The 25,831-nt window shown below is 46.0% G+C and overlaps 1 protein-coding gene across 2 annotated transcripts in view; it reads left to right on the forward strand.

The window, feature by feature from the left end:
- The first annotated feature begins 5,154 nt into the window (after nt 1–5,154).
- LOC129328470 (zinc finger protein 883-like) overlaps nt 5,155–25,831 on the forward strand; it is a 33,162-nt gene continuing 12,485 nt past the window's right edge. Inside the window, exons 1-3 of one of the 2 annotated variants that reach the window (XM_054977559.1) lie at nt 5,155–5,172; nt 11,591–11,717; nt 15,783–18,125. In XM_054977559.1, the coding sequence (XP_054833534.1) occupies nt 11,684–11,717; nt 15,783–17,359 (1,611 nt within the window). In that variant the 5' untranslated portion in view covers nt 5,155–5,172; nt 11,591–11,683 and the 3' untranslated portion in view covers nt 17,360–18,125. Of the gene's footprint in view, nt 5,173–10,092; nt 10,172–11,590; nt 11,718–15,782; nt 18,126–25,831 lie in introns of those variants that run through there. The other variant, XM_054977557.1, reaches the window with a different exon arrangement.

A 25,831-nucleotide genomic window follows, 5' to 3' on the forward strand; every position in this document is an offset into this window, starting at 1 on the left:
AGAGAGAGAGAGAGAGAGAGAGAGAAACAAGATGGAGTTTAGTTAGCTATTCCTTGTTTTCTTTCCAATGTAATCGTTTCACCTTTACACGTAGTACACTTTTTTGACCGAAGCTAAAACGCACAAGTGTCTGCTCTGCTTATTACTTCTGCTGCGCATGAATCACTACGAATCCCAACATTAAGACAGGTTTTTGTTTGCGTTGCTTTACCAATTCATGAACCGTTCCTAACACCTGCTTTACTGGCAGTCTCTGCTGTCTGATGAAACTGTTTTTACTAGTTTGTAATCTGCCTTGATTCTTTCTCTTTGTTGTTGTTGTTATAAAATTTTATTTTTTAAAACCAGAATAGGGGTACAGATAAAAAAAAAGGGAAAGGGAACAGAAATTTAGAAAAAGAGTTTAAAACGCATGTCAAAATGGGAGAAACATACCACATTTAAGATACAAGTTTCCAATAAAGAGCATATTCATGATACTCCGGAATATTTTCTCACTCAGTCCTAACGAAACTTGCCCTTAGATCAACAGGCCTTTAATGAACTCTATAAGCACTCTGCCTTGATTCTCAGTGAGAAAGGCAGGCTAAGAATGGAGATGATAAAGAGCGTAAGGAGAGCGGGGGGGGGGGGGATTGGGCCGGGGGGGGGGAGTCTATCTAGTCCGGCATCCCCATCTCACCCAGAGACCAACCAGTTGCCCTGAGGGCCCAGCACCCTTGAACTGAAGATGCTGCCCTGGAACCTCCGCGGGTCATGAGAGGAAGCTCCGCCCGAGCCGCGCTGATGGATTTAAGGATTCTGCATGGCTTAAAGCCCCTGGGCAATGCTTGGGGGCAGTCCGGTCTTCAGGTTACTGTTCTGCCTTTGGTTAGCAGCACCCACACACAGCACGGGAGCATCATCAGCTCAAGAGGTGCTCCTTGGGCTGTGGCAGACAAGGCCTCATCCAGTACAAGGAAGGCCGAATGGCCGAATACTAGACAAATCAGTGTTTGCAAAAGCAGGGGAAACACAAACCTTTCAGAAAGTCATTTCACACCCACACCTGGGTAAATTCTGCCAGGTGGTGCTGGGCCAACCAGCAGAACTGATTGTGCTAAAGACTGGCAGAAGCACAGGTGGAGAGGGCTATGCACCACCCGGAAGGATTCCTTGTGGGCTCTCTCGGGGGCCAGTGGGAAACCATGCTGCAGGAACCCAAAAGGAGAAAGAGCGAAGTGATCAGCCAACAGCACGGAAATGGGGGGCGGGCACGGCAGGGGACTAGACTCCACCCATCCAGGTCACCTGTCCATCTGCCAGCCCTCCACAAATCAGGGCCCATCAGTCCGCCTCCAGTCTCTCAATGAGGAAGTTGGACTATAAATATGGCACCAATCCAGAGAAAAAGTGGATACTGAGAGTGAGAAAATGCCTGGCAAAAGGGGGGGCCTGCAGACCAAACACCTTGGGGTGGTGACTCAAGGAAGTGAGCCAAGCCACACTGGGCCTAGCAAAGGGCAGAAGAGCTACAGGGTCACTAAGGGAGTCACAATTTTTTACTGCATGGACTATGGATCAACCTCCCTCATTCTCTCCCACTACAAGAAAAGGAGGATCCAACAGGGAGATCTTCCTTTCATCTGCTAAATGCTGCTTCTTGGAGTCCCTTCCCCAGGCTGAGAGCTGGCCAGCTGCATGTGCCTCCTGCCCTCCCTTTCCAGATCAGCTGGGGAGGGGCAGCTGCCCTCTGCGGGTTTAGCAGCAGCCTGATGCCCAGGCACAGCAGCCTCCCCCACACCCACCCTCGCATCAAGTCAGTGGCATCGCCTTTCTTGTCATTTTGTGGCCATCAGTTCCACTGCCTAGCTGTACACTTTATGAACAATTGCTCAGTTGAACTGAAAAGAGGTTTATCAGCTTCACCCCATTTACTTCCTTTCTCCCTCCCAACCAGTATATGCAGGTGAATGGGCACTGCTTTCCCCATCCACAGCACTAGTGCTGGAACTGCATTTCAAGTCAGAAATATCACCACAAACCAATCTTTTAAAAGACAGAAGGACAATGGGGCGACTCTGGATTGGGGCAACTGCATTTCAAGTCAGAAATATCACCACAAACCAATCTTTTAAAAGGCAGAAGGACAATGGGGCAATGCTGGATTGCAACAGTTAGGCAGCACTTCTTCTCTCAGACATTTCTGATGACAAAGGGAACAGTTGTCCTGTCTCCCCTCCCTAGTTATAACCAAACATGAGATTTTTTCTTGCACAGCCACATTTTTCTGATTCAAGCATCTCTAGAAAAGCACCCTTAAGGATACAGGAAAATCATCAGGTTTTGAGGAAATCTTGTCTTCCTCTATGCTTTGCATAGCACTGTTGTGCATATCTTCCAACTGACACTTCATACATCTGGAAGTGGATATGGATCCAGAAAGGTCTCTGCCCCAGTAAACAAGTTCGTCTTTCAGGGCCCATCGCAAAACATTGCTGCCTCTCGGGAATGTGATTCTAAATTGTGAACACTCCACGGTCAGCCTCCAGAAGCACCCAGCACAACTCTGCCAGGGTGTGTGTGTGTGCGTGCACATGCGCTAGCTCAGAGCAAATCACACAGAAGCCCACATGTGCTGCCAGGGAGTTTGTGCACAGCACTCAGGGACACAAACTAGGAAAGGATCTCTGGCTGCAGAGTATTAGGGCAGAACACACAGCCATAAAAACCAGCCCTACAGAATAGGCAGGTAGCTGGATCTCCAAAGGGAAGACAAAAGGAAGGACAAAAACAGTTCCTTGTTCCCGATGCAAGGAAGTGAAGGACTTGTGGGACACAACCGCCCTGCACACAGAGGAACACCCTTGCCATGTGGCACAGTGATGCGGCTGCCTCAATCGGCACTTTGGGTGCCTGTAACGGGTAGAGGGCTCACACTGTAAAATCTTTCAACGTTTATAATCATTTTTTCTTACCACTGCTTGAATTTTTCCTGCATTCCTCCTGGCCTCCCCGGGGGCCCAAGGTAGCAATATAACAATCTCATAAAACATCAACACAGATATAAAGAAATTAAAACGTCTAAAATACATTCTGCCTCCACCAGAATGGAATTCCCCCTTTGCCCAGACTCCAGCTGCCCCCCAAAACTCTCTGGAACAGCTCTGTCTTGGGGCCTGGTTGGAAAGCCAGGAGGGTAGCGCCCCCTGACCTCTTTCTGGGAGGCTGTCCTAGAAGTGGGGGGGGGGAATAGTAAAAATGGTTGGCAACATCTTCCCAGCAAATGTCAGCTAGTACTCCCTCACGAACAGCTCAAACTGAAGAAAAATAGTACAGAGTCCAGTAGCACCTTTAAGAATAGCCAACTTTAGCATAAGATTTCGAGAACTACAGCTCTCTTCATCAGATGTAGCTGATTATTTAAGGGAAATAACCTTAAAAGCTCAAGAACTGGATGGGTGGTGGCCATCCCATTTTCCACACTCACATCTGGGAATCCCTCTCCTGGACAGCCAAAAAGACAAATAAGTGGGTACTAGATCAAATCAAGCCTGAATTCTTCCTAGAAGCTAAAATGACTAAGGCTATTGTACGTTGGTCACATCACAAGAAGATAAGATTCTCTGGAAAAGTCAATAATGCTAGGAAAAGTGGAAGGTGGCGGGAAAAGAGGAAGACCTAAAACGAGATGGCTGGACTCAATAACAGAAGCCACGTCCTCCAGTTTGCAGGATCTCACCAAACTGGACCTTAGGAGGTCTTTCCTTCATAGGGTCATCATAGGTCGGAGGTGACTTGATGGCACATAACACACACATTTGGGAATCCACCCCTCCCAATGGGCTCCTATGCACACCCAGCTCCTGTTCAAATGTTCTGCCCCAAATAGGTGGGTGGCAATAAAGCAAGTCTCTTGATGGGTGGGAAGGGAAGCGCTTGGGTTGCTATTTACCAGGTGGGGGCTGGAGATCTCCTGGAATTGCTGCTGATCTCCAGATTGCAGACGTTAGATCCCCTAGAGAAGATGGTTACTTTGGAGGGGAGACTTTATGGCATTATACCACACTGAAGTCACCCCCACTTCCTTCCAAATCTCCAGGAATTTCCTAATCCTACCTCCTCTTCCCATAGAGGACGCCGAGCTCTTGGATTCAATACTACACTCTGTGCGTGCTGCAAGGCCCAGAGTTGTGCGGTTTGGGAGGGGTCTCTTGAGGGGCCTTTGCTGCGCTTTTCTTCTTCGGCTTGGGAATGCAATTGGAGGTCTGGCCTTGAATGCGAACAGGGCTGATGCTGACCTTGGAAGATGGGGCTGGCCGGGGGTCCCAAGAGAGAGCCGGCTAGCTCCTCGACTCCATCTGGACCTTGCAAGAGTTTCAGGTCCTTTCCCCGCTCCTCTGCCCCACATTTCTCCCCATCCCTTCATTCTGCCCATGGAGTCCTGTGGAACTATATTATTTGGAGCTGCCTTGAACAGCTGCATGGCAGGCAGGGATTCGACTGGTGAAGCCTTTTGCTGCCCCTGCTGAATCCCCTCCTTGCTGGGGTGACTTCCTCCTCTCCCACTCATTGGATCCTGAGCTCACTGTGTAAAGAGGGCTGTGGGACTCTTCTCCCTTCACGCTAGCTTTCTAGGTGATGGGATTTAATTTTTTTTTGATTGAAGGAGTATCCCACCAGGTGAGCCGCCACCTGACATCTGAACAGGTAAACTCCAAGTCGTGCTTTACCACCTCAGCAAAGCAAGCGCAACCCATAATATACAAAAAGCACTTCGTTTTAGGTGGGTAGCCTTGCTGGTCTGCAAGATCCGAGTCCAGTGAAACTTTAAATACCAACAAGATTTCCCAGGGTAAGAGCTTTCCGGAGTCAAAGCCCCCTTCTTCGGATACAAGTAGGACTAGGTATTCCCACGCTTCTATATCCCACTCCGGAAGTGGGAGGCCTGTTGCAAAGAAGGGAGTCAGGGTGCAAAGGCACAGTGCAGCTGGATCAGAGCAGAAAGGGGTCCAGCGGCACCTGGGAGACCGAGTAGATTTCGAGGGATACCCTCCCTTTCCTTGCCCCCCTCTACCCCGGGGGCGAAGGAGTTAAAGGCAGAGAGAGCCAGTCCCGCTGCCTAGAGAGGCAGGAAGAGGAGGGGGCTCGGCTATCCCCACGTGCAGCGTCAGAGGCCCCAGCTGGGATCCGGTGAGTGGGAAGCGCCTTGGGGGGGGGGGGGTGCAGAGAAATCACCGGGGGGGGGAGGGTGCTGGGCAGCTGCCCCTTCTGGGACTCCCCCTTGGACTCCCCCCATTGTTCAGTTCGTTCCTTCTTTTCTCATTTCTGCACAGCCAGGAGGGCACCCCCTCACAGCGCATTCCTGGGGAGAAAACTCAGGAGCCTCCCCTGTTCCTTGGGTGGGGGGCTGAAGAGAAAGCAAAGAGGGTGGATTGGGGGGAGGAGAGTTAATGTCTCTGGGTGGGGAAGGGGCCGTTGAAGGAAAAGGGTGGGTGGGAGTGTAAATAGCCGAGGCTGTTTTTGCTGTTCCGGTAGAAAAGAGTCCAGCAGCACCTATAAGACTATACAAAATTGTGGTAGGGTATGAGCTTTCGTGAGTCACAGCTCGCTTCTTCAGTATAAGAAGTGAGCTGTGACAGGTACGCTCATATTCTATCACAGATTTGTGATAGTCTTCTAGGTACCACTGGTCTCTTGCTCTTTTCTGCTGCAGACAGACTAGCATGGCTAGCCGATCTTCATCTTTGCCTTGTTCCCAAGTAACAAGAGGCTGGATCCCCAGCCTCCTCTCCCCGGTTTCCTTTCATTCTCCAAGTGAAAGTGACGGAACCAGTGCTGCACCCAACCAGAACCTCTGGACCTCCTTGCTACTCAACACCCCCGCCCTGGAATCAGGAGCCGCGCAGTTTAAAAAAACTTAAATGCTTCCTCCCCGCTTTTCCTTTGGGCTGCTGGACTCATCCCTGGGGTTGTGAGGTGGGGCCCTGCAGGTGGCATCCTGTGTTGTACTACTTGGCACATTAAACGGGCATGCAGCCCCACAGAACATAAATCGGACTCGAGTTTCAAGCCCCACAGGGTTCTAAGCCGTACAGCTCCACAAGCCTGCCTCCTGAATCCAGGGATATAAACATTTGGGCAATGGAACATTTATTTGGGGATGCAGAGCTTTTAAAATTTATTTATTTATTTACGTCACTTACAGTCCGCCTTTCTCTCTGAGACTCAAGGCGGATTACACAGTATGAGGTTAATACAATCAGTATCAAGCACCTTTTAATACAATACCATAAGGTAAACAGATACAAGTTTAAAAGACATAGCATTAGTAAGGATCCAAGACAGAGTAGAAAATATGCTGAGGCAGAACATAATCAATCCTAGGACTAACATTAGACAATATGGAGCACTGGTTGTACATAGGAGTGCATATTTAAAGCAGCAGATAACATATAAGGTAAAAATAGTGAGGAAGTCTATGATCCCCAACTCATTAGTGAAGCATCCGAGACCCCATCCCTACAATACAGCCCTCCCATTTGAATAAAAAGCTTTTTTGAATAGTTTGGTTTTGCATTGTTTACGGAAAGCCAGGAGAGTGGGGGCTCTTCTGACTTCCTCAGGCAGGTCATTCCACAGGATAGGGGCCACCACGGAGAAAGCCTGTGTATGGGCAGCTGCTGACTTCACCCGTGTGCAGCCTGGCCCCTGCAGGAAACCCTGTTCAGATGAGCGAAGCTGCCGTGGAGGAACATAGGGAGGGAGGCGGTCCCGTAGGTATGCTGGACCAAATCCTTGAAGAACTTTGTATGTAATAACTAATAGCTTGAACTGAGCATGGTAAACGATGGGTAGCCAGTGGAGCGACTGTAGGATGGGAGTGATGTTCATGCTGCTGCTCGCTCCTGATAATAGTTGAGCTGCAGCATTTTGCACTAATTGAAGCCTCCTAGCTAACTTAGATGGGAGACATAGGTATAGAACATCTCAATAGTCAAGCCTTGATGTTACCATAGCATGGATCCAGGTGGCCTGGTCAGCTGTGTCGAGGTAAGAAGCCATCTTCCAGGCTACAGTGAGATCGTAGTAAGCATTTTTTTGCCGCTGCCTTAACTTATTTTTCTAGTAATAACGCTGGATCCAGTATAACCCCTAGGCTCTTAACCGAGTCTGCAGGGGTCAGACAAACTCAATCGAAACGGAAGAGTACAATGTCCTTCAACATCTCTGCCTTCCCATTGTTCAGTTCCTCCTTTTTCTCATTTCTACTTAGCCAGGAGAGCCCCCCACCCCTGCGCCTCCAGCACATTCCTGAGGAGAGAACTCAGGACCCTCGTTCCTTGGGTGGGGGCCTGAAGGAAAAGCAAAGAGGGTGGACGGGAGGGAGGAGAGTTAGTGTCTCTAGGTGGGGAAGGGGCAGCTGAAGGAAAAGGGTGGATGGGTGGGGTGTAAATAGCCGGGGCTGTTTTTACTGTTACAGTAGAAAAGAGCAAGAGTCCAGTTGCACCTATTAGACTAACAAAATTAGTGGTAGGGTCACCTCTTCAGATACCGTATCTGATACTGTATCTGAAGAAGTGAGCTGCAGCTCACGAAAGCTCCTACCCTACCACAATTTTTGTTCGTTTCACAGGTGCTACTGAACTCTTGCTCTTTTCTACAGACAGACTAACACGGCTACCCCATCTTGATCTTTGCTGTTCCGGGAGGCGGGGTGGGGTCCAACAAGACTGAACTGGATCCTCAGCCTCCTCTCCCCAGTTTCCTTTTATTCTCCAAAAGAAAGTAACCGAACCAGTGCTGTATCCCCCACCCCACCCCAAACCTCTAGACCAACCTGCACCTCATCCTCCCCACCCTGGAATTTGTGACATCTAACCATGTTTTTAATAGTAGGTGGGGGTCTCAGATGCTCCGCAAATGAGTTATGGCCCATAGACTTCACCCATAGACTTCACCACTATGTTGCCTTCCTTACTATCTGTTGGTTTAAACATGTGCTCCTATTTCAGCCCTAGAATTGCTTATGTTCTGTTTCAGCATTTCTTCAACTCCGTTTGGGATCCTTGCCAATGCAATTTCTTTTTAAACTTGTGTTGATTTGCCCTATGGCATTGTTTAAGGAAATGCCCTTGAAACTGACTGTACTCCTCTCACAGTCTAATCCTCCTTGAGTCTCAATGGGAAAGGCAGACCATAAATGACATAAATAAATCAGGAGCTGTGCAGAGATTCCTGGCCTGACACCTGGTATCTGTGCCAGGGGCTCCGAAGAAGGGCGCCCCCCCCCCCCCGAAAAATCTCATAAGTCTCCAAAACTTTTAAATGCTTCCTCTCCCCCTGTGCCCTGTGCTACAGGAATCATCAGGCACCCTTGAGATTGCGAGACAGGGACCTGCAGATGGCATCCTGTTTTGTGCCATTTGGCACATAAAATGGATTTGGATTCCAAGCTCTGCAACCCCACAAGACATAAAACAGGCTTGAGTTCCAAGCCCCGCAGAGTTCTAAGCTGTACAGCCCCACAGGACACCTTGCAGGGGCTTAGATCCAGAGGAGTTAGCCATGTTAGTCTGTAGTCGTAAAGAATCCAGTAGCTCTTTTAAGACTAACCAACTTTATTGTAGCATAAGCTTTCAAGAACCACAGTTCTCTTCGTCAGAACCACAGTCGCTGCATCTGACAAAGAGAACTGTGGTTCTTGAAAGCTTATGCTACAATAAAGTTGGTTAGTCTTAAAGGTGCCACTGGACTCTTTACTATTTTGCAGGGGCTTGCCTCCTGAATCCAGGGATGTAAGCACTTGGGCAATGGAACATTTTTTTCAGGGTGCAGAGCTTTTAAAATCTGAATTTGGGGGTTGCACAGCAGAACAAGGAGCCTGGAACTGCCATACAGGAAATGGGAACCCACAGCAGCTTTGTGGGAGCTGGGAACACGTCTGGGGCTGCATCCGGCCCACCTGGCTCACCGCCAGATGAAAGGCTCCGCCTGTGCCTTTCAGGTGAAGAAATCTCCTTCTTCGTTCTCTAGTTCAGTGATCCCCATGGGCACCACAGAGCCAGCCAGTGGGTTTCTCAGCACCCATTTTCTTGTTTCCCAAAGCATCTCTTCCCCAACAGAAAGAGTCCATCCTGCCTGGATTTCTTTCTCTTCTCTGGACCGTCAGGTGGTTCAGAAGAACTGTGGAAACTTTTGCTTTGTGTCTGCAGGGGAAACCCCTCTGAAACAGTTGCCTCCATCATAGGGGGGTGCGTGGCTTGCAATCTCTCAATATTTTGTGATTGGCTCCAGTCCATGTGGCAGCCATTTTGTGATTCATCGTGCCCCCCTTTCGACAGCCATTTTGTGGTGGTACCCGATCCTCTTTCTCAAAATTCCAAAAGGGCCCACAGTCGCAATGAGATGGGATGCATTTTTCCAGTTCCCTTTTGACTCTTGGCAAGTGTCAGCCTTGCCTATCGAAGGAGATGTCTAGGTTCCTCTTTAAAGTTGGTTGCCCATCAGTTGCTGGGTTCAATTCAAAGTACTGGCTATCACAGGATTGCTCAGGAGGGCCTTGCTATGAAGGTTATAGGGCTTTACTATAAGAACGGTTGCATAAAGGGGAAGGGATGATACGGCCTGTACATAGCTAACATCAGTTTACTGCTTATATTATCCCCCTGTCACTGCGTTATTTCTGCTGGCATAATGCCTCTTGGTGTTGCATTTGCATTCTGTATCTTGTCTAAGATTCTATGCTTGTTCCAGATTTTGGTAATCCTTGTACCTTGCTTGAAAAGGCTACAAGAGGAGGTTCCCCCATGCCCCCCTCCATTTTGTAGCTGGTTCTCAGCTCTTTGGGCTTTCTTCTTATCCATTCCATAAGCCAGAGTAGGTTGTTTCCCACCATATACTAAACAAATGAGCCAGATTTCTATTAGGCACTGTAGGTGTGATTTTTCCTTAATGTGTAAATATGGGTGCAAAAGGAGACCATACGACCTGTCCGGAAGAATGGTGCATGGGAGCTCTTGCTGATGGAAATGTACAAGGAAAAGAAACGTTTAGCATCATAGGTCCTGGGCAGGAAAAAATGGTGCTGGACATGGTGGAAGTGAGGAGAAAGTCACGGGCACACCCACAAGAATCAAGAATACAAAGCCACCAGAATGGACAAAAGTTGCATACAAATTTATAGTAGAAGGTAGGTAGAATGGCAAAGCCATCCAGTTTGGTGTAGTGGTTAAGAGTGCGGGACTCTAATCTGGAGTGCCGGGTTTGATCCACCACTCCTCCACTTGAAGCCAGCTGGGTGACTTTGGGTCAGTCACAGCTCTCTCAGAGCTCTCTCAGCCCCACCCACCTCACAGGGTGATTGTCATGAGGATAATAATAACACACTTTGTAAACTGAGTGGACGTTAAGTTGTCCCGAAGGGCAGTATATAAATCAAATGTTGTTGTTGTTATTATTCTCAAATGCCAAAGGAGTTGCATGCCGAGAGGGGCACCTGGTGCTAGACTCCCGCTTATTTTTAAGGCCAGTGTTGTTACCCAACATGGCCCCAGAAGGATGCGTGTAAAACTAACCAACAAAAACACAAACAGGATTATACAGTCTGAGCAGATTCCCAGTTATCTTACGCAGTCTTCTTTGAAGGAGGTCTTAGAAACTCTTCTATGTCGCAAAATCAAAAAGAGTCCAGTAGCACCTTTAAGACTAACCAATTTTATTGTAGCATAAGCTTTCGAGAATCAAGTTCTCTTCGTCAGATGCCTGATACAAAGACTGGTCAAATATAGAAGAGGAGGGGGGAGGAGAGAGAAGATGCAGTTAGGGGGGGAGAGGGAGGGATGGAACCAAAACATTCCTTTGCTAGTAAATGTAAACATCTCTTGGAATGGAGATTAATTGGCTTGTGTGAGGCTTCAAAGGAGTTTGCCGTGTTGGTTTGTGGCAGCAAAACAACCAGACCATCCAATTCCAATGTAGTATAAGCCTTCGATAACCACAGCTCTCCTTGCCAGATGCATCTGACAAAGAGAACTGTGGTCCCCGGAAGCCCACGCCAGGTGCCACTGGGCTCCCCCAGACCCCAGGCGAGATGTTTACATTTACTAGCAAAGGAATGTTTTGGTTCCATCCCTCTCTCTCCCCCCCCTAACTGCATCTTCTCTCTCCTCCCCTTCTCCCCCCTCCTCTTCTATATTTGACCAGTTTCTGTACCATGCATCTGACGGAGAGAACTTGATTCTCAAAAGCTTATGCTACAATAAAATTGGTTAGTCTTAAAGGTGCTACTGGACTCTTTTTGATTTTGCTACCACAGACTAACACGGCTAACTCCTCTGCTCTCCTATGTCGAAAAGCTTTAACAATGAATACTTTGAATTGAAAGCGAACTGCCCTTGGGAAGGGACTATGATTGGTGGGGGCAGCACCAAGCCATGGATGTGCGGCCTCATCCAGCACTGGCTGACTTTCAGGGCAGCCCCCCCCCAAAACTCTGAAGGCCCTGGCAACGCTTGGAATCCTTTGGTTGAATTTCCAGCCCTCTCCCCTTCCCTGCATTTGTGGATGGTTGTGTCATCATTGAGCTGAAACTATTTCTTCTTTCTTCCAGGGATCGGTGACCTTCCAGGACGTGTCTGTGGATTTTAGAGAGGAAAAGCGGTCTCTGGTGGCTCCTGGCCAAAGGGCTTTGTGTCTGGAAGTCATGGCAGAGATCTGTAGGGATCTGGCCTCACTTGGTATGGCTCCACCTTTCCCTGGTTTGATAGAAGCTGAAAGCAGGGATTGCTGCTCTTGTGTTGGTCTCCTGGTGGGGTAGAAACAGGTGGAAGGTAGCCCAAGGGTCATCTAGTCCAGCCCCCTACACTATGCAGGAAATTCATTGCTACTGACCATTCCCCTAATGACCCCTAATGTATGTCCAGAGGAAGCCGTGGAAACTTTCATTTATTTACCCTATGGCATTGTTTATTGAAATGTCTTTAATACTGACTGTATTAATCTCACACTGTGTAATCCACCTTGAGTCTCGGTGAGAAAGGTGGACTATAAATGACATTCATATCATATCATATATCATCTTTCCGTCTATTCCTTCATCCAAATCATTTATAAAAATGTTGAACAAAGCAGGCCCCAGGACTGCTCCCTTTCCGAGAGGATGAAGTACCATTAACAAGCACCCTTTGGATGCGGTCTGTCAACAAATTACAGATCAACCTAACAGCAGCAGCATCCAAACCCCATTTTGTTAACTTGTCAACAAGAATATCATGTAGGTCCTTAACAAAAGGTTTATTGAAATCAGGATAAACTGTATCTATAGCATTCCCCGGATCCAACAAAGGAGTAACTCAGTCAAAAAGGAGATAAGGTTAGTCGGACATGACTTGTTCTTGAGAAAGCCAGGCATGTCATGGAACAGATCTGCAAGGCTGGTCCTTGCTTCGCCGACGCTCTCCCCCCCCCCCCCCCGGGGCAAATCTACTTTGTGATATTCTAAGCAGAGCCCCAGAAGGCAACACAAATTCAAGTAGGCTTTTACCAAAATAAATGTCGATATTTTAGGTGCTGCTGACCTTTATTGTTAGAGGGAAGGTGGCATGGTGTAACCTGATCTCATCAGGTCTTGGAAGCTAAGCAGGGTTGGCCCTGGTCAGACCTTGGATGGGAGACCACCAGGGAAGCCTGAGGTTAGTCTGCAGAGGACACCAATGACAAACCACCTTTGCTTCTCACTTGCCTTGAAAACCTCTTGCTGGGGTCGCTGTAAGTCAGTTGAGACTAGGGGTGTGCAAGGCCTGCCTGTTTTGGTAAACCTGATTCGGTTTTAACTGAATCAGGAAACCGTTTCGGTATTCAGGGAATACCGACTCGGCAAGCCGTTTCAGTATTCGCGTTTCTGCTTGATTCGGCCATTGTTTTCAATGAGAAAACCTTCTCCCAGCTTTCCGGGAGTCTGGGGGGGGGGCATTTTCTGTCCGAATCACACCAAACTTGGTGGAGACCGTCTACTAACTCTCCTCTAACTACTCCCCAAGATTCAGAAAGATTGGACTTTGGGGGGCCATGTTATGCCCCCCCAAACAAGGTGCCCCATCCTCCTACTCTCCATGGTTCTCTATGGGGAAAACCAAGTCATCTTTCTAGGTGGCTTGGGGTGGCATTTTGCAAGCAAAAGGCACCCAACTTTCAGAGGACCTGCTCCCACCTGACCTCCCACCCTCCACCAGGTTTCAGGCAGATTCCACTTTGGGGGGCCATTTTATGGCCTCCCAAAGAAGGTGCCCCTATCCACCTCCACTCCACTATTCCCTATGGGGGAAATAAGAGAGGCTTGTCTGGCTAGGGGTGGCATTTTGCATGCAAAATGCCCCCAACCTTCAGGGGCCCATCTCCCACCTGTCTTCCCACCCTCTACCAAGGCTCAAGCAGATCCCACTTTGGGGGGGCATTTTATGGTCTCCCAAAGATGCTGCTCTTAGCCCCCCTTTCTCCATTATTTCCTATGGGGAAAATAAGAGAGGCTTGTCTGGCTAGGGGTGGCATTTTGCATGCAAAATACCCCCAACCTTCAAGGGCCCATCTCCTACCTGTCCTCCCACCCTCTACCAAGGCCCAACCTGATCCCACTTTGAGGGGGGCATTTTATGCCCCCCCCCCAAAAGGTGGATCTCCTGCCACACCACTTTGTCTTTCTACTGTGGGGAAGACTTCCACACCGCAGAAACACATGGGATTGGGGCTGCTAATGGCCACAGCCACAGTCCACCTGCACCCAAACTGCCAAATACCACACACACCCTCCCCCAAACCTAACCTCCCCTGTCCTGTGGCCAGCCACTTTCTATTGATTCCTGTTAGGGGAAAATCTCCCACAGCAGGAACCCACGGAATGTGGCATCTATGGCCACAGGCACAGCCCCCCTTTTAAATCCACCTCCCCCCCACAGTCCCACACTGACCCAAAGACACCCTCCCCAACATTCCCACGCTGGCCACTACCCCAGGAGCAGGCTGGCCAGCCGTCCCCCATTGTTCCCTGTGATGGGAACTTTTAAACTCTCTTTCCCAGGGCAATTATACACAACCCAGGGGTGCCACAATGGTGGGCACACTCCTGAGTGCGAGCGTGTCCCTGTAAAAGAGCACCTCTGAACCACAGACACCCTCCCCCAAATTCCCCCACCACCTACAAAGATGGCTGGCCAGCCAGCCCCATTGTTCCCTATGATGTGAACCAACTGCACAACAAAGAATAAAACACAAACACACACTGAAGAAAGTTTTTTTAAAAAATATTTCCTCACTTTCCAAGTACAAGTAGGCAAAGCATTATGACACATTACACCAGCAGTCCCCCACACAGAAAAATAACACAACTCACTTAACATCAGAGAATCACAAAAACACAATTCCTGTCAAAAACAGGAAGGCTTGAATGGAGTTACGTTTTCCATAGTAGACCAAATTAAGAGTTTTGGAAGACTCCTGGGTCCGGCCCTGCTCATGATGAAGAGGTTGCTGTTTTTACTTGGAGTGTCTTCTTTCAAACTCACCCCTTAACCAGCCCTGCTGACCTAGCTGCACTGATCTGAGCTACCATAACCTCCAGGCTGGACTACTGTAACATGGTCTGTGTTGGGGTTGCCTTTGAAAATATCTCAAAAGCTCCAATTGGTACAAGATGTAGAAGCCACACCCCTTTCTGAGGGGCACTGTTCTGAACTCAGAATTCCCATGGTGCATCAGCTGCACTGGTTACTTGTTTGCTTCCAGGTCCAATTCAATGTGCTGGTTATGACCTTGGAAGTCCTCACAGTCCGAGAACCTCATATTGAATTGCATCTCCCAGTAGACTCCCCTGAAGAGCCATTTATTTGCCTCAGACTCCCCCCTCCTTAAGGTGCCCTCCTATAGGCATGTCCATTGGCCCAGTACACCATAGTCAGATCGTGGGCCTTTTCTGTGGTAGGTCCAGTCCTCCAGAATGGCCTGTCAAAGTGGGTGAGGAGGCAGCTACGATGTGCCACATTTAGGATGGCATTTAGGAAGGCATGTCAAGGCAGTCTTATTCCATTTAGTGGGGGGTTTGACTTGCTTGTTCTTCATGTTTGTGAATCCTGTGTGCTCTTTTGCATCTTAAATCTTGAATATATTGTCGAAGGCTTTCACTGCTGGAGAATGATGGTTGTTGTGGGTTTTCCGGGCTGTATTGCCGTGGTCTTGGCATTGTAGTTCCTGACGTTTCGCCAGCAGCTGTGACTGGCATCTTCAGAGGTGTAGCACCTGTCTTTCGGTGCTACACGTCTGAAGATGCCAGTCACAGCTGCTGGCGAAATGTCAGGAACTACAATGCCAAGACCACGGTAATACAGCCCGGAAAACCCACAACAACCATCATTAAATCTTGAATGCTTTTAAGTTTGTAATGTGTGTATTTTAATTTGCATTTTGGCCTTGTTCATTTGGACTATTCATAGTTTGTATCCTTATGGCCTGGTTGCCATAGCTACCTTGAGTTCCAAGATACAAAGTGAGATATAAATGTTTTACTTAAATAAATTCCAGGGTCTTAGGTGGAGTTTTTTCCTAACCCTCCTGATTTCAATACTTGAACAGAAGATACCATAGATCCAGGCTGGCACTCATTGGTTGTAAAGGGCACAAACCTGTATCACACTGGCAAACATCTAAAGACAATAAAAAAATATTCTTTAGTGCATGAGAACATGTGCCTCTTCCACTGAGTATGCTGGTAGGAGGCTCTTTTTCTGATTATCAGATTTGTTTCTTTTCTGCAGGAGATGAGAAAGAAATTGAGAAAAGTGGTGCAGAGCAGGGAAGGAGAACTCCAGAAAAGCCGCAGCAGAAAGAATCTGTTGCTTCAGAAGATGGCAACTGCAATGAAACTCCAGGCCAAGAAGAATGTCATAAAGGAAACCTTTCTCTTGAACCAGGAGACACCCTCCTTACTGGTGAACTCATAAGTAGTAAATCAGATCTTAGCACATTTGACAAAACAAATAATGTGGAAGACCCACATAAATCTTCCACAAGTGGAAAAAGCTTAAGAGCAAAACCATGCCTTCCTGTTCATCAGGCAAACCGTGCAGGGGAGAAACCATATAAATGTTATGAGTGTGGAAAGCATTTCACTAAGAAGGAGCACCTTACTTCACATCGAAGAACCCATACTGGGGAGAAGCCTTATAAATGTTCCGAGTGTGGGAAGAGTTTCAGTCAGAGCATAAACCTCACTTCTCATCAAAGAATCCACACAGGGGAAAAACCATACAAATGCTCTGAGTGTGGGAAGAGTTTCACTCAGCGAGAGCACCTGACTTCACATCATAGAATCCACACTGGTGAGAAACCATATCAATGCTCAGAGTGTGGAAGCAGCTTCAGTCAAAGTACAAACCTCACTTCTCATCAAAGAATCCATACTGGGGAGAAACCATATACATGCCCAGCATGTGGAAGGAGCTTCAGTCGGAGTACAGACCTAGCTATCCATCAAAGAATCCACACTGGGGATAAGCCGTATTCGTGCTCAGAATGTAGGAAGAGCTTCAGTCGGAGTACAGACCTTGCTATCCATCTAAGAATTCACACAGGGGAGAAACCATACAAATGCTCTGTGTGTGAAAAGAGCTTCAGTCAGAGATCAGCACTTACTTTACATTACAGAACCCACACAGGGGAGAAACCATATGTATGTTCAGAGTGTGGAAAGAGCTTTAGTCACAGCAATAGTTTTACTTCCCATCAGAGAATCCACACAGGGGAGAAACCATACGTATGTACAGAATGTGGAAAGAGCTTTAGTCAGAGCTCGGATCTTACTATTCATCAGAGAATCCACACAGGGGAGAAGCCATATACGTGTTGGGAGTGTGGAAAGACCTTCAGCCACCGCAACAGCCTTACTTCCCATAAAAGGATGCACACAGGGAAAAAACCGTATGTATGTACAGAGTGTGGGAAGACTTTCAGTCAGAGCTCAGACCTTGTTATCCATCAGAGAATGCACACAGGGGAGAAACCATACACATGTTCAGAGTGTGGAAAGAGCTTTAGTCGAAGTTCAGACCTCGTTATCCATCAGAGAATCCACACAGGGGAGAAACCATATGCATGTTCGGAGTGTGAGAAGAGGTTCTGTCGGAGTTCAGACCTTCTTATCCATCAAAGGATCCATACAGGTGAGAAACCCTATACATGCTCTGAGTGTGGAAAGAGCTTCACCAAGAGAGAGAACCTGATCTCTCATCAAAAAATCCACACAAGAGAGAAGCCACATACATGCCCGGTGTGTGGGAAAAGCTTCCGTCGCAGCTCAGGGCTGACTTCCCATCAAAGAATCCACACAAACTAAAAACCATATACATGTTTAGAGACATTCTAAATAAATACATCAAAATATTCTCATCAAAGAATTTTAACAGGGGAGAAATCATATTCATGTTCTGAATGTGGAAAGAGCTTTAGCTGGGGCTGAAATCCCTGGCTATGTGAAATAATTTACAGAATGAAGACTCTCACTGGTTTTTGAGATGCTTAGAGTGTGGAAAGGACATTATTATTCGTGGTGATTGTACAGTCTGGCCAATGTGGGTCATGGTTTGCCTTTCTTGAATATGAATTTTTGGAAATGAGACAAACATCCAGATATTACATATATTAACATATGTAAGAAAGTTTCATTGACATTTAGAATTTAATGATGAAGCAAAGATTTTGATTTGTAGGAGACTGGGGGTCCTAGGTATGCATCCGAAAGGAACATGTCCCTTGATTATGAGTAGTACTTTTTCCTTGAAAAAAGGGTGTTGTTACTTACGATCTCCCCTATCAGCCCAAGGTCCAAATACCCAGAGTTTCCAGTACTACGTAAAGAGGTCCAATACTCCATACTGGCACGTTCTCCCTGAAAATAAGCACTGGCTATCTGCATGGAAGTCCTTTGTATCTTTTCCACCATGCTGATGGGGAAAAAAATTCTGTTTACTACTTCTCTTTCCATTGTTATTATTAACCTGGTCAAACATAGTTATCGTTTTATTCACTGGTCTTTATTATTCTTCATATGCCTTATTTCCCAGATTGTCCCAGGTGATCATCTTTCCCCCTATCTGTTTCTGTCAATTTTCTAGCATTTGTAGTGTTTTTTTTCTATGACTTTGCTTGGTTGTGTGAATAAAATTCTTCATTTTTATTCTTACTGCCTCAGCCTTTGTTCCAACTTAATATCCTGTGGCTAAGGTATGGGATTACACTCACCCGAAATAATAGAAAAAATGCCTGGAGTTTTAAGAAAAGAAAGTATTTTGGAGGTTGCTAGGCAGCCAGAACAATATTGTCAAGCCCTCCAAGCCTTGGTTTCTGTAAAGCAAACCTATTGGAGGGACTAGGGGGGACTCAGAGGCCAAAATAGTCCTGGATAAGCTCCTGTCCCCGATGTCATGCCCCCTAGTCAAGGAGGAACAGCACAGAAGAGGCCTTATGGTGACCACTAAAACCTCACTACTTAAACAACTGGTCCTGGTCTTGAGGCACACCGCCCCCTCCACAACTGGGCCTGGCAGTGGCCTATCTCCTCCACTTGTAGGTGGCATCCGTTGGGCACAGAATGTTGGAATTGGCTCCTCCTATAAACTATATAACTTTGATTTGGTAATAGCACATCTTATGTGTGATTAATTTGTATGGAATGTCATGAAAACGTTGGAAGACCTGTATGATTTGGATTTATGCCAGAGTATTTATTTGCAAAATTTATTCCCTGCTTTTCTGCCCTCATTTATTTACATCCTACTTTTCTGTCACCAAGCTATCTAACAAATGAAAAAGACAGACAATACATTAGTTGTGGTAGATTTTCCAGGGTGTATGGCCGTGGTCTTGGCATTGTAGTTCCTGACGTTTTGCCAGCAGCTGTGACTGGCATCTTCAGAGGTGTAGCACCGAAATACAGTGATTTCTCAGTGTCAGTGTATGGAGAATAAAAAAGAGTCCAGTAGCACCTTTAAGACTAACCAATTTTATTGTAGCATAAGCTTTCGAGAATCACATTCTCTTCGTCAGATGCATCTGACGAAGAGAACATGATTCTTGAAAGCTTATGTTACAATAAAATTGGTTACTCTTAAAGGTGCTACTGGACTCTTTTTTATTTTGCTACTACAGACTAACACCGCTAACTCCTCTGAGTGTATGGAGAAGAAGTTAGCAGGTAATTTATATCAGGAAGGTGGGTGAGTAGATATAAATTACCTGCCAACATCTTTTCCACACTGTGACACTGAGAGATCTCTGTCTTTCGGTGCTACACCTCTGCAGATGCCAGTCACAGCTGCTGGCGAAACATCAGGAACTTCAATGCCAAGACCATGACCATACAGCCCGGAAAGCCTTCGACAATATAACAGACAATACAATCACATATTTGAAAACCCATTAAAACTAATTAAAAATGCAGCATTAAAACCAGTGCTAAAAGGCACAAAACCATACAAACACAATTAAAATTTTGGACAGGAAGGAGGGGTCACTAAGGGAGTGCCAGACAAAACAAGCATGTCTTCACCCACTGATGGAAGGAGGCAACAGAGTGGTACAGACAAGTCTGGTGGGCGGTGGACGGAACTGGGTAAAAGCCAGAGTATATGATTTCAAATGGATCCTCATGAATTTTATGATTTTTACACTGAAACACAGTACAACCTCTGCCATATTTTAGAACATTAGTCTATAGGCAGCACCACAACAATCAGGGGGAGACTCGTAAAATTTATAAGCCGCTTCATGGCTCTACAATGGTACAAAAAGATAGTTCTAAGGCATGGATTCCTCCTCCTTCCTCCTTCCCTTTCTCGTGGAGACTCAAGGCGAGATTACAGCGTCAGACAATACGATTAGCATGCTTGGGCATCCAGTAAGTAATGCAATAGGCTATGGACTGCAGAAATTTGAAAGCAAGCATAATTCTGAACAGAGAGATGAACCATTGCTGAAACATAATTTGACATGACATATTAAACAAAAGAAGACACTACCTAGTAGGAACGTATCGACATCAACAGACAGTATCCAGTAGAACAGACAGTATCCAGTAGATCCTTTACAGAAGGATCTCTCTAAGCCACTTCTTACAGCACAGCCCTGTTACCTGAGTGAAAAACCTTTCCTGAATAATTCGGCTTTTCATAGTTTGCACAAAGCTATGAAAGTGAGAGTTTTCCTGACCTCTTTAGAATGGCCACTCCAAACTTGCTATCAAATCAGTCACCGGTAGTAAACTTATTGAGGCTGAGATGCAGAGGAGTTAGCCGTGTTAGTCTGTGGTAGCAAAATCAAAAAGAGTCCAGTAGCACCTTTTAAGACTAACCAATTTTATTGTAGCATAAGCTTTCGAGAATCAAGTTCTCTTTGTCAGATGCATGGTACAGAAACTGGTCAAATATAGAAGAGGAGGGGGGAGAAGGGGAGGAGAGAGGAGATGCAGTTAGGGGGGGGAGAGGGAGGATGCAACCAAAACATTCCTTTGCTAGTAAATGTAAACATTATTGAGGCTAATAGTGATATTTGTACCAGGAATAACAATGTCAGTACCAACAAGAACCAGGGGGCACAAACAGCAGTGAACGCATCTAAACTGCCTTGTGGGTAGATCTGATTGCCCGTCATGTTCCTTAAAATCGGAATGTCTTTGAAATTACGGGTACATCTATAGCCTCTAACTGGCGGCATTTCATAGCCTTTTATATCGCTGATGATAAGCCAGAACTTCTGTACTATATCTTTGATCTTGTTAGACAGAGGCATAAAGTCAAGTAAAGCAGAGTTTTTATAGCATTTTTAACATCACAATATATGTGTACCTAATTACAATATGATTGGTTCATAGCATATGCCACAGAAATTTCAGTATGCATGTCACCTTTTTAGTGCAAAGTCAGCTCATATCACATTTGTGCATGTGTGACACTACAGAATAAGCCATTGTCTTGAGTCTGTTACTTTTTAAGAATTCCTTTCTGCCTGAATGTATCTGGCAAACAAACAATGCTATTATACTGTTAGGTCTGAGACAGAGCTCTGAATTCTTGCCTTCAGTACTCAATATAACTAAACATAGGGCCAAGCTACACATGACGAATGACACTTGAACAGCAAGTGTATTTCTCCCTGTTCACTTGCCCTCCACTCAATCCACTTGCCATTCAAGTGTCATTCGTCATGTGTAGCTTGGCCCATAGCTTCTCAGAGTTACTAAGCAATTGTGAATTGCTTGTAGCAGACATAAGAAATCACGACTTGTATTAGGTCTATCCGCATACAATAATTATAGGGGAGTTTGGCCATGATATCAATTCCCCCCCTTTGGTCCCTAAAACTGAAAGGTTTGGGCAACCTTCAACTTGACCTTGGACATGATGAATTCTTAGCCTTTGCTGAAACATCATATAAGGAGTAGAGCTTTTTGCTTTAGGCTGAAGATCTCGAAGCCATAGCTACTAGATTAGGAATACACGGAATACAACAAAGTAAGTAAATACAGATACCTGTAAGCAAAACAAGAATTAATAACATTTGTTGTAAAATGTTGCTCCAAAATACACTATAAATTAAAATGTTTCTGTTCTGTAGGTGTTTCCCTATTATATTCCTGCTGGCCCCAGGCACAAAGGGTCTGATAATGTTAAAGCAGGTGGAGGCATTAAAGAGCCTTGAGGCTTTTTACCTCATCTTTGGATGCTAAATGTGGAAAGGAGAGTATCACAGTAAAAGCAGCTACCCAACAGGAAAAAACTGTGATCAACTAACCGAAGAATTTTTAAATAGTCACTTAAGAAATATATTCCAAATATCATTTAGTGGTTTAACAATCTCTCAGGGGTCTCATAAACATTATAGCTTGGATACATACAAAAGGCAAAACATCTAGTATAATGCCAAATGCAAAGTGCCAAGTGCAAGAATATTCATATGCCCAAGGGTGTAGACTTTCCATTTTCCTGGGGGGAGGGGCTGGGACTGGGCCAGAGGCACTGCTATATCCGGCCCGTAAAAGAACTGGGGTCCAGTGACATCATAGGGAGGAGCCAATGACATCATAGAGAGGGGCTTCCATTACCACCATCTACGGAGGCGGGGTCATGGAGGATTTAGGGAGGGGCTCCCCACAAATTTAGGGGGACCCAGGCACCCATGAGGCCCCTCCTAACAATCTCTCTGGGCTGGGCCAAACCTAGGAAATGGTGGGAGTTGGCCAGTGGCTATAGTGCTATCTCAGCGATCTCCCGCTGCGTCCTGTTTTTGAAATTCACTTTTAGGATAGTCACTTTAGGACAAACTAATGGTCACAAATTTGACACTAAGAAAGTCAACACAGAAAAGCCTGTAGGGGAAAATGTGTTAAGTTTTCCTGGACGTTCTTTTACAGGAGTCTTGATTCTGCCTTATTATAAGGGTGACTTAGTACTGAAATTTACTAAATTATGGCATTGCAGATGCCTTCACTTGAAGAAAAGGACAGTGTTAGAAGTGAAGTTTTGTTGTTGTTACGTGCCATCAAATTGCCTCCGACCTATGGGGACCCTATGAATGAAAGACCTCCAAAACATTCTATCATTAACAGACTTGCTCAGGTCCTGCAAACTGGAGAATGTGGCTTCTTTGATTGAGTCAAGCCATCTCATTTTAGGTCTTCCTCTTTTCCTACTGCCTTCTACTTTTCCTAGCATTATTGACTTTTCCAGAGAGTCTTATCTTCTCATGATGTGACCAAAGTACAATAGCCTCAGTTTTGTCATTTTAGCTTATAATTCAGGCTTGATTTGATCTAATATCCACCTTTTTGTCTTTCTGACTGTCCATGGTAGCCATAAAACTCTCCTCCAGCACCACATTTCAAATTAATCCATTTTCTTCCTGTCAGTTTTCTTCACTCTCCAACTTTCACATCCATGTATAGTAAAGGGGAATATCACAGTTTGGATTATCTTGATGTTGGTTCCCAGAGAGACATCTTTATTTTTAGGGATCTTCTCTAGCTCCTTCACAGCTGCTCTTCCAAGTCTCAATCTTCTTCTGATTTCTTCACTGTAGTCTCCCTTTTGGTTGATGATTGAGCCAAGGAATAGAAAAACTTGGACCATTTCAATTTCCTCATTCTCAACTTTAAAATTGTGTAATTCCTCAGTAGTCATTATGACACATTTGCCAACTGGAAACCGTTCTGTTTCCTCATGTTCTGTCCTTCCAGTAGCCTCTTGTCGAGTACAGGTTTCACATTAAAATAATCTGATGTTATGGCACCCCTGTTTCTTTTAACAGTCTCCATAGTTTTTCATGATGCGCACAGACAAAAGTTTAGCTGTAATCTATAAAACACAAGCTGATGTTCTTCTGAAATTCCCTGATATGTTCCATTAGCCATCATAAATTTGCAATGAGATCTCTGGTGCCTCTTCCTTTTCTGAATCCATCTTGAAATTTGGCATTTCTTGTTCCATATATGGTAAGAGTCTTTGGTTTAGAATTTTGAGCATCACTTTGCTTGCACGGGAAATTAACACAATAGTTCAATAGTTGCTGCTCTCTTTGGCATATAATAAACAATACAAATGTCAGAAAAGAAAATATAGTCTCCAGTATCCAGATTTTTCATCCTCCAAGCATCTTCCAATTGTAACATTTCCATATAATTAAACGTATTTTGGGGGAGTTTGCCTTTGGTTTTTTTCACCTATCGGTTTTTTTTTATCCATTACCCCATTCATATCTTCAAAGATCATTACCTGCTTGAATATTGAAAAAGGATTGGAAAACATTTTCATAAAAAAATTCTTTTGCATTGTTTGGCGCATATATTGTTGCTAGTGTGTAAATCTTGACTTCCTGGAGCCTGATTTTCAAAATCATTTATCTTCCGTTACTTAATTCTTCTGTAGCATTTCTTTGTAAATTGTTTATATAAAGTGCAACTCCTTTTAAAAATCATAATAAACACAGAAATACGTAAGAGCGAAAAACAGGAACAAAGCCCCAAAGAATCATAGAAACAGTAATATAAATAAGAGGGGTGGACAGTCCTGTGCTTCATCTGCCATTATAACTGAATCCCTCATACGAGTTTGTCATTGCTTGCCCCTCTGATCAAATTCAAGGGGGCTTGAGCCCCTCAGACCCCATGTAGTTCACCAGTTGCCCGGGGGGGGGGGCTCAGGCCCCCCTGGCCAAATCTGGGAGGGCTCAAGCCCCTCAACCCCCCCCCTGTAGTTTACACCTATGTGGGGAAGGTCTGACCAGGTTGGAACCCAGGCCACCTTTGATGCTTCACTTCCTGAACAGAACCAAGTAGCCATATCTCATCAACTCAAGGTCTGGCAGCCTCTCTGTTGCCCCACCCTTCCCTCTAAGGAGCTGTGACAGATTTCAGGCTGTATCGCCCTCTCAACCTGCTTTACCCCCACACCAACCGTGAAGGGTAGGTTAGGCAGAGAAGGTAAAGCTCATGGCACTGTGAGGCTTTCTGCTCAGGTTTCCCAAGCCCAAAGTACTGCACTAGATTCCCTCTTTCAAAGGAGCAAAATGCTGAGGATGAGAGCAATGGCCCATCTGGGACCAATCTCCTGCCAGGTGCAATTTGATAAAATAGATAGCTGCCCCCCCCAAAAGCCCGTGTCCTGTCCGATTCTGGGGTTGGAAGGAGTTGTTGCCTGGAATCCTCATGCTTGAATTGCAAGGGGAACATCAGCCAGGAGAACAGGGAACGGGGGTGGGGGGGTTGCTTAGTGCTGGGAAGCCTTCCTCAGGGGTGGGGGCTGGGAAGGGGCCAGCTCAGCAGTCCCATCTAGAAGGCAGCTTGTGACGGGCATCAGTGCCAGATTTGGGGCAGGGAAAAGAATTGGGAATGTTTTAGGCTTGGAACCAGGTTTTTGCACCGTAGTGGTGCCATGAAGCAGTGGAGGTACGATTTTTGTGGTGCAGTCTTTGGCACAAACGAGATGAGTTTTTCAGTCATGAATTTGTGGTGGCCAAACACAAAAATCCTTGAGCGTCCACAAGGATCCTTGCTTTGAATCACATTGAGAGCCAGTTTGGTGTAGTGGTTAAGAGTGGCAGGACTCTAATCTGGGGTACCAGCTTTGGTTCCCCACTCCTCCACTGGAGCCAGCTGGGTGACCTTGAGTCAATTGCAGGTCTTTCAGAGCTCTCTCAGCTGCCACCCACCTCCCGAGGTGATTGTTGTGGTGATAATAATAGCAGTGAACCACTCTGAGCGGGTGTTAAGTTGTCCTGAAGAGTGGTATGTATATAAATTGAATCTTGTTGTTGTTGCTGTTGTGAAGTGGTGGGTGCATGATTGTTTGTTATGGTGCTGCCCATATTTTAAGACTCTGGTTTTTATTTCAATATAGAAATGCACCCTCTAGCACAGCAAAGCCAGATCAGAGTCTATTCTGCTTTCTGGAGATCGTACCAAACGGTTAAATGGAAGGAGTCTTCATTCCTAGAGAGGCAAGAAGAGGAGAGACCAGCTGATTTGCCAGAGTCACTTCCTGTCCTGGTCTCCCCGTTGTGTGGTGACCAGTGTGCTGTTGGGTGAAGGGGAGACGAAGCAGAGCCTGAGGACTTTTTGCAAAATAGGTAAGTAATGCAATAATCTTTTCTTTGCAAAAGGCCTCCCTGTTGTTGCCAGGATTGACCAGAGGACTGCATTGATCCAAAGGGCTTTTCTGTTTGTTCTCTGGAAGTTCCTCTTCACTAGAGGTGGAGCTGAGTTCTTCCTCGGATAAGGCCACCACCTTCTGCTAGGGTTTCTCTTCCTTCTCTTACTGTC

Source organism: Eublepharis macularius, chromosome 4 (genome assembly GCF_028583425.1).
Source record: "Eublepharis macularius isolate TG4126 chromosome 4, MPM_Emac_v1.0, whole genome shotgun sequence".
Lineage (NCBI taxonomy): Eukaryota > Metazoa > Chordata > Lepidosauria > Squamata > Eublepharidae > Eublepharis > Eublepharis macularius.